Genomic DNA, 8,836 nt, shown 5'->3' on the forward strand with positions numbered 1-8,836 from the left:
CACACACACACACACACACACACACACACACACACACACACACACACACACACACACACACACACACCTCATAGACTTTGCTTACACTCGAAAACACACTCCTCTTTCTCCATTCACCCCTCTCTGTTCCTCACCGGCTCCATCTCACAGCTCTCAGCCATCCCTCTCTCTCTCTCTCTCTCTCTCTCTCTCTCTCTCTCTCTCTCTCTGTCTCTCTCTCTCTCTCTCTCTCACTGACTTTCCCAGCCAACTTCTTTCTGCTGTTGTGTTGCTAGGTTACAAACTAGTTGGAGGAGTGGGTGTAGTGTGGTACCACACCCATGTTAGAACATACAAGTTTGCGCATGAACACCAACAAACACACACACACACACTAAAAACCCACACTGTCAATAGTCACTACAAATGTTTGATTGGCATAATCATATTAACTTATTATTGTGTGTGTGTGTGTGTGTGTGTGTGTGTGTGTGTGCGTGTGTGTGTGTGTGAGAGAGAGAGTGTTTTTTATCATTCTTAATTTTATCTTAAATTATTGCAGAAACAATTAGTTGATTAATCAACTGGTCAAATTGATCATTTATATATTAAGTAAAAATATCAAACGTTCATTAGGCAGTTTCAATTCACACTTTGTCAGTTGTTTATTAGGGCTGCAACACCTGATTATTTTCACTTTGGTTTAAACTATTGATTATTCATGGTTTAAAAATTGAAAAAATTGACAGAGGATGGTAAAAGGAACATCTTCATTTAGTTTGTTTTGTCTGATAAGTTCAGTTTATAATGATAAAAAAAATTGTCACTGCAGCTTAATTTTCAATCAATCATTTAATTTCAGCTCTGGTTATTATTCTTTATCATTAAAATAGACACAGCTGAAACAATTAGTCAACTAAGTAATAAACTAATCATGAAATCACAAACTCTTTTAATAATTGATTAATAATTTGAGCAAAAAGGTTGAATATTTGCTAGTTCAGCTTCACAATGTCAGGGTTTGACACTTTTCTCTGTTTCTCATCATTGTAAATTAACTATAATTTAACTGGATTCATCTATAATGAATATATATATATAGATATTGATCTATATCTATATATAGATATATATAGATATAGATATGTAGACAGAATGAAAAATGAAAGTATTTTCATCTGTAACAGTTGCAGTTGGAAATTCCTGTCAGTCCTTGCACACTTTTACTCCACTCATCCATTTATTGATTTGCTCTGTTGGCTTTCCATCCATTCATCCACTGTAATCCCCTCATCTAATCATCAATCAATTCATCCACCCATATTCTCCATGCATTCAGCTCCACCAGAAACTGTGGCCTCCTGTAGCCCGGATTACAGGATGTGATAAAAATGACTGATTACTGTGTGATGGAGATGATTTCAGGACCATCTTGTGTTTTAATTAAGTGTTTGTAAAGTAGAATCAGTGTTGCCCTGGTCAGTTTTGTGAACAGTACAATTTGTCAGTAATGTGTGATCATGTGATCGCTCTCATTTGTTTGAGCCATATGATGATGATGATGATGATGATGAAGAAATCAGCACACATACAGACGTGTGACTCCAGGGGAGAGAGCAGTGTCCTCCATCCTTCCACTCTTTCATTCAGCTAATCTCAGTTCATCTCCCTGTTCGCCCATCTCCATTCATCCACTCTACAAATCCATCCATCCAGCAAGCGGGCAAGCTATTCACCCATTCATATATCTACTCATCCACCCATCCACCCCTCCGTCAGTCTATTTATACATCTGTGCCCTCACCCATTCATCCATCTAGCCATCTACTCCTCCATTATTCATTCATCCATCCCTCCATCTACTTTTTAACCCATGTATCCCCTCATGCCCGCTCACCCTCAGTGGTGCTGGACTGTAGTCTCTGGCAGAGCCCCTCTGTGTCTTCGTAGCTGTCCTGGATCTTCTGCAGGGCGTCGGTCCCTCTGAGCTCCATCAGCTCCCTGAGGTCCATCACCGTGACCCCAAAGTCTCCCCCTGCGTGGCTGCCATCTGCCCTTCCTCCTCCTCCGCCCCCGCCTCTAGTCCCTTTGGGATAAAACTCCACTGCGCTGTTTGCCATTTCACCCATCGTGGCTGTTGTTGACATGTCAGTTAGGGTTTTTTCTGTTGTGGTCCTCCTTTCTCTCCGTAGTCTGTCCTCAACTCAGTTCCACTTTCGTTTGGTTGGTGGAGGGGTGTTCATGTGCTCAACAGTCAGAATCTCTGCCTTAATATCTTACTTTAAAATGTGTAATTATAACGACACGCCTAAACCCTTCTTTAATCTTATTTAAGGGCAATGATGGTTATGTGTTTTTGTCTCCTCACTATCTTGGCCTAGCCTCCCACTGCTCCTTTAATTCTCCATAACAGGAGGAGGAGGAGGGTGAGGGGGATGAAGGACAGCGAGCAGGGGCACTTCAGAAGCGTGACGTCTGAGTGAATCCAGCTTCCTTCTCCTCCGTTTCCTCTGCGACTCCGCTCTTTCTTCGTTTCTGTCCCCCTCCCTCCGGGGTCACGGCCAGTCCATGGACATTGGGACGGGCTGACGGACTCTGCAGACGGGTACGGAGGGATAACGGACGGATGGAGAGAGGGGCGAGCGAGGCAAAGGCGGCTGATAAGTCAGAGACAGTACGTGGATCCAGTTCAGAGGTAGCTACTGCTGCACCACCAGGACCTGAGAGAGTGCAAGGAAGAGATAAAACATTACCACTCTGTTCTATTGATCTCACTCACTGTCATCACATCAAATCATTTCTGAGACAGAGACAAGGCTGCAACTGGAGTCAGCTGTGCACCTTTGATGCAGTGGCTGAAAATCCACCATCAATTCCTCAGTCTTGATCTAAATAATACCAAAGTACGACTTGAAGTATAAAGTCATGTTAGGAAATCGGTACAAGGTACAAGGATGATACATCTGACTATACCTTATTGGTATAATCATTGCCCCTCTTGACACACTTTTTCTCATGCATTAACTGATTTTTTTGGCCACTTGGGGGCAGCAGAAAAAACTGTAACAACATCCACACATTGTAATCTCAAGTGGTCGTGGCTAACATGTTAGCAAACAGTAGCTTATGTACATATCCAGCTGAGACTGAGCAACATTAGCATTCATTTGTGTTTTTGGACTGAAAAAGGTAAGTTCTATATTAACGCTACCATCTCCTGAGGAAAAATCTTTAGCAGCTAAATGCTCCACAATGTTTGGGTAGCTAGCATACATGTGGGTTTTTTTTTTTTTTTAATTTTTTTTAACTTTTCAGCTGAAAACAGCTGTAAAGTTGCTGAATGTAAAACCAAAACACTGAATTAAAAGACACAAAAAGGGTCAGGGGGAAGTTGGTGATAGCAACACCTTTCATTAGTATCATCCATTGCTAGCATGAAAACACAGATTATAGCATCTTTAAATGGAGAAAATGGAAAACAAAGTCTTTAGACTGAGGTTTGCATCATTACATTCCACCACACCTGTTTTCAACAAGCTGCAAAAATCAAACAACCTTCTGAACGTTGCTTTTAAATAAAACATGAGCATGATGGTCTTCAGAAGAAACAAACAAAGTTAGAATATCTCATACTGACTTTACTGGGTATCAGTACAGCAACACTTTGCCTCAATAATCTGTTATAGGACGACGTTATTCTATAAAGCCAATGAAGACCAAAACCAACAATGTGGAGGTACATCTCTCAGCTGGCTCTCAGTCCTGAGCCCATTAGCTCCTACTGAAAACATAAATCTTTAAAAACACCTCACAAACATATACTTTAGTTTTTAAAGAAACTCAGTAATTTTTTTTAAGCAACTGTAGTTTTTAACAGCTGTTTTTCAAACAGCAGTAAACATTGCCTTAATTGAGGACTATTTTCAGCTGCGGATTAATACACATTCGGGTGTACATTGAGTATTTAGAGCAGCAGCACAGGTATTGTGAGACGGAGTCAAAATGAACTACCGTGTGTGTTCGTAGCAATGAAGGAACATGTCATTGATGTATTTTTAATAGTTTTTAGACAACAATGGAGCTCGATGGCTCAAAGGAATAAGATACACCAGGCTTTGATACACACACAGAACATGTTAGTAGATAGATTCATTGTTGGTTTTGGTCTTTTGTGATAATAAGAAAATTAAAGGCTATTGTATTTATATATGTGCATATCTATGTATTTCCAGCATTTTCCTTTAGGTTTACTCAGGTAATATTACTTCAAACACCACACCACACCACGCCTGGACACATCCACGAGCCTCGAAGGTGCGACTGATTCTGGTTCAATTTGTTTGAAGCTGGTGAGACCTGAGAGCGGGAAGTTTCCTAAACCGAGCCGCTCTTGTTGAATCCACTGAAAAACAATTTCCTAATCACTGAATTAACATTTCAACCCATCTCTGGAACTGATTTAATTAAAATAAATCTGACACAGATAGCAGCACCGCTCAGTACCGCCTCGCAGAGCAGCAACTCGCTTCCTTCAGCCACACTGACTGAGAAGAAGCTTCATCCCACATGAGCAATTAGTGCCAGCTGTAACTAAATACTCTCAGCATCACACATGACACAACATATTCTGATTTCAATATCAGGGTATTTTACATAAGGACGAGCATAAAAAAAAAAAAAAACTGGAGCTCATCATTAATTCCTCTTCTCCTCCCTCCTCTCCACTCTTCGCTCTCCCTCAGCGTCCTCTGCCTCTTGCATCTTCTCCCTCCCTTTTCCCTCCCTGCCCTGCCATGCCTCTATCCTGAAGAGTGTTAGTTTATGACTGAGTCACCCTGCTCTGCCTTTGAAGCTTCCTCTCGCTCTCCATCTTTTTCTCATTTGCCTGCTCTTCCATCTATTAATCTGTATCTATCTGTCGACTCTATCTATATGAGTTTACTCTCTTTTTCTTTGCCTTGTATTGTCTTGTGGTGTCTCATTGCTTGTTATCATTTTACCTTTTCCTCTTTACCCCCCTCCTCTCCTGACTCCCTCATTTTGTTGCTCTCCCTGTCTATCTGCTTCCTGCTACTGCAATCATTTATTTACTCAGCCAGTCGCGCATTTTCTTCCCAGCCCTGTCTCTTACTCACTGATTCTGTCTGATTTTATAACACTCACACAAGAGAAAGCTCTTCTGCTCAAACCCTCCAACTACTGCAACTAACTCTGACCATGTCTTTCTGCTTGTTGCGGAGCTTTGATGTGTGCACCGCACATGTGTACATATGTGTGCGCATGTGAGCCTGCATTACATAAAAAATAAAAAAAAAAGACTTTGTCACTCGATTTGTTACGCGTTCCTAACTCGGTCCACTTTAGCAAGCAGCACAAATGTACAGTAAACACACAAAGACACTACCAGTCATGCCCAGAGACATGATTTCCATCATGACACACAAACGCACACACACACACATACACAAATGTGTCATACACCACGGCGCTTTCAAAATGAGAGAGTGAGGTTAGGGGGGTGTCCTGGCTGGAAATGTGTTTGAACATGAAAAGAGTCAGACAAAAGGTCACCACAGTCCTCAGCGGCCTGCCCATTTATCCTGAATGTTAGCCCTGCTTCTCCGCATCCCTTAGAGAGTTGGAGCAATTTGATTGTTTTATTTTTATTTATTTATTTTTTTTTAAAGAGAAAGTGGCCGCTCATTTCCCCCCCAGGGTATTTTTTTCTTTATCGCAGCAGCAAGAAGGTTGAGAGGGGTACAGAGCGGGGAAGACACAGGAGAGATGGTCCTCACGGGATTTGATTCTAGGCCAGCAGGGCTGCGTATGCTTTGTGACTCTCACTGTGTGTGCACGTGTGTGTGTGTGTGTGTGCGTGTGTGTGTGTGTGTGTGTGCGTGTGTGTGTTGGATGGGGCAACCCAGGCTACATATGCACAAACCTGAGCACATGTGACAACACAAGCATGTGTGCACTCATGTTCCTGTCAGTACTTCTTCTTCACATAATTGTCATGCTAGGTGAGTGTGTTCACATTACTGATGTGTGTGTGCGTGTGTATTTGTACTTCTATCTTTGTGAGGACCAGTTTCACTTACAGACCTTACAGAGTGAGGATATTGACATATATTCAAAGGGCTTTTTGATGGTTACGACTTGGTTTTAAGTTAAGGGTTAGGCATTTAGTTGTTATGGCTGAGGTTAGGGTATGAGTCTAGGGAATGCATTATGTCCAAGAGTGTCCTCACAAAAATACAAGTACAAGGATATGTGTGTGTGTGTGTGTGTGTGTGTGTGTGTGTGTACTTGTCAATATTTCATCTCCCAGCCTACAATAACCAGCCTGCGGTCCACCTGTGCAGCTGCAGTCCTACTTTCTGACAGGCAACTGAAGGGTCACCTCTGGCGGGGCCCTTGTATCTGGGCTGCTGCCTGTCGTCGCTGGCTCTGTGCCAGTCACACACTTCTGTAATGCCCAGTGGGAACAGCACTCTTAGAATTCGACAGTCAGTGGCTGGAGCCATTAAAGGTGGGCCGCCAACAAGGCACAGACATCTGCATCGCTGTAGAGCTCATTAAAGCCACTGGATGATGATGATGCTGATGAGGATGATGATGGTGAAAGTTTGACAGAGCAAGAGCGGAGGGGAGGAGGGGTATGTAAAGAAAGAACGAAAGAAAGAAAGAAAGAAAGAAAGAAAGAAAGAAAGAAAAAAGAAAGACAGAAAGATGTTCACTGTGATGTGTGTATCTCTATTACAACTAACACACATGTCCAGACACACACACTCTCACACTCAGTGTCCCATGTCCCTCCCACATGAGCCGCTATCCACCTCCACCCAAAGCCCCACACACACACACACACACACACACACACACACTCTCACACACTCTCTCACACACACACACACACACACACACACACTTAATTCAGCTGGCAATTGTCAGCCAGACTGTGCACTTGTGTGCTGGAATGGCCCCGTGCAACAGTGTTTCCCACACAAAACGACCTTTCCTGGTCACCTTCAGACGTGCCTAAGCTTCATCCCTCTGCTCATCCTCTGCACATATATGGCAACAGGAGTAGGTTGTGATTAAAACTGAGGGACTACACTGTAGGCCTGCTAAAAATGCAAGGAGAGAGAGAGAGAGTGCAGCCTATGTTGCGCCACTTGCCTACCCTACGTCCCTCCGCAAGGTTACCGGCCTGGCCACCGCCGGCCCGCTCTGCCCAACTCATACCCACCCTGCGCCGGGCGAGTTGTGAAGGTCCGACCGGCCAGAGATCATTACCGGATCAAACCGACACCCCCGCAGCTCAGCGCTGCAGGTGCGACAAACAACGCAATTGATACACAATAGCCTACAGCCTGGTATATACTGGGGCCCGGGAAAACCAAGAGGCGAGCGGAGGAAAAGCGCATGCTGCTCGGTGAAAATGTTGGATTGCAGTCCTTCATCAACTGACACAGGACACGAAGGGATGGATGGACGGATGGATGGAGGGATGGATGGATATGTATCATTAGCTCTACACACGCGCGCACAAGCACATTCACGTACATGCGCGCACACGCATACACACATACTCCCTCAAAATGTCATAACGCTGTTTGCCAGGGTATTATTGTATGTCATACTGTATGGGCTGTTAGGCTATTATAACAGTGTAAGGCCTGTGATGAGAGATGCCACATCAGGCCTGTTTCACATCTGCAGGTCCCTTAAAAACCCTCCTACAATGTATTAATGAATCTCAGCGCCGGCAACACATCTTCCCTAATAAAAACGGCGCTCGAGTGCCCGGGGTAAATAACAGTCACGCACGCGGGCACGCACGGACTCACCGACTCACCGTGCAGGCCGAGCTCAAGGACATCAGCATCAGTGCGCGGGCGGGGAGACAGAATCCCCGTTAATCTGCGTGTGCGTGAAGCGGAGAATGTCCCAAACCAGATGCGAGGATACAGCGGGGACCGGGTCTGCGGCAGCTCCGGTTGCCTGGAGTCCAGAGGAGTGAAGGGATGAAAGACGACGACGGTGCTGATGAATATTCCGCTCCGCGCGGTCACCTGACGGTTGGTCGGCGGAGTTCTGCGGCGGTTGAGGAGAGAGAGAGAGAGAGACAGAGAGCGAGAGCTAGAGAGAGAGAGAGAGAGAGAGCTAGAGAGAGAGAGAGAGAGGATGCGCCGGGTTGAGGGTTTAAACACCTCCGTTGTGGGGAGGGGGGCCAGTCCGTGCGCCTGGACGAGGGAGGCTGCTCGCGGCCAGTGCGAGCTCCTAATCTGTCTGAATTCGGTTAACTGTTCAGGGCGCTGAAAGAAAAAGAAAAGAAAAAAGAAAAGAAACGCCGCGGAGAGAGGAGAAGCTCATGCGACATCTTTGGAGGAGGAGGAGGAGGAGGAGGAGGAGGAGGAGGAGGAGGGGTTGAGCCGCTGAGAGAGCCCGCGCGCACAGGAGCTTGGTCGCAGCATCCGCGAGAGGAGTCAGGCGAGGGAGGGGTGCTGGAGGGCTGCTCTACACGTCACCCCCCACCTACTCGGCTGCGTGATGACGACACCACACACCGCAGGCGTACGCTCTCTGTGTAGGGTATCATCAGTTGATATTAAGATCTGTAAAAACACATGCAGATAATCAGAAACATGGCTGCTTGTTAAATATTCATCTCTTTTATAACCTTTATAACATTTAACCTGCAGACAGCCCATGTCACAAATTTGTAACAGGCTAATTTAATTCAACATTAATGGTGTTCAGGGTTAACATGCCCACAGTGAGCTGAATCATGTTATATCATATTAAGGTTATAAACATCAACTATTAGAGAACATTCAAAACTTTATTTTCTCTA

The 8,836-nt window shown here is 44.7% G+C and overlaps 1 protein-coding gene across 1 annotated transcript in view; it reads right to left on the bottom strand.

Moving 5' to 3' along the window:
- atp2b3b (ATPase plasma membrane Ca2+ transporting 3b) overlaps positions 1-8,351 on the bottom strand; it is a 41,488-nt gene extending 33,137 nt beyond the window's left edge. Inside the window, exons 1-2 of the mRNA XM_023413020.2 lie at positions 7,838-8,351; positions 1,877-2,699 (exon numbers count right to left, since the gene is read on the bottom strand). Coding sequence (XP_023268788.1) covers positions 1,877-2,126 — 250 coding nt within the window. The 5' untranslated portion in view covers positions 2,127-2,699; positions 7,838-8,351. The remainder of the gene's footprint in view (positions 1-1,876; positions 2,700-7,837) is intronic.
- Positions 8,352-8,836: the final 485 nt, after the last annotated feature.

Source organism: Seriola lalandi, unplaced genomic scaffold (genome assembly GCF_002814215.2).
Source record: "Seriola lalandi dorsalis isolate HSWRI2012SDOR001 ecotype SW California unplaced genomic scaffold, Sedor1 jcf7180002054501, whole genome shotgun sequence".
NCBI lineage: Eukaryota > Metazoa > Chordata > Actinopteri > Carangiformes > Carangidae > Seriola > Seriola lalandi.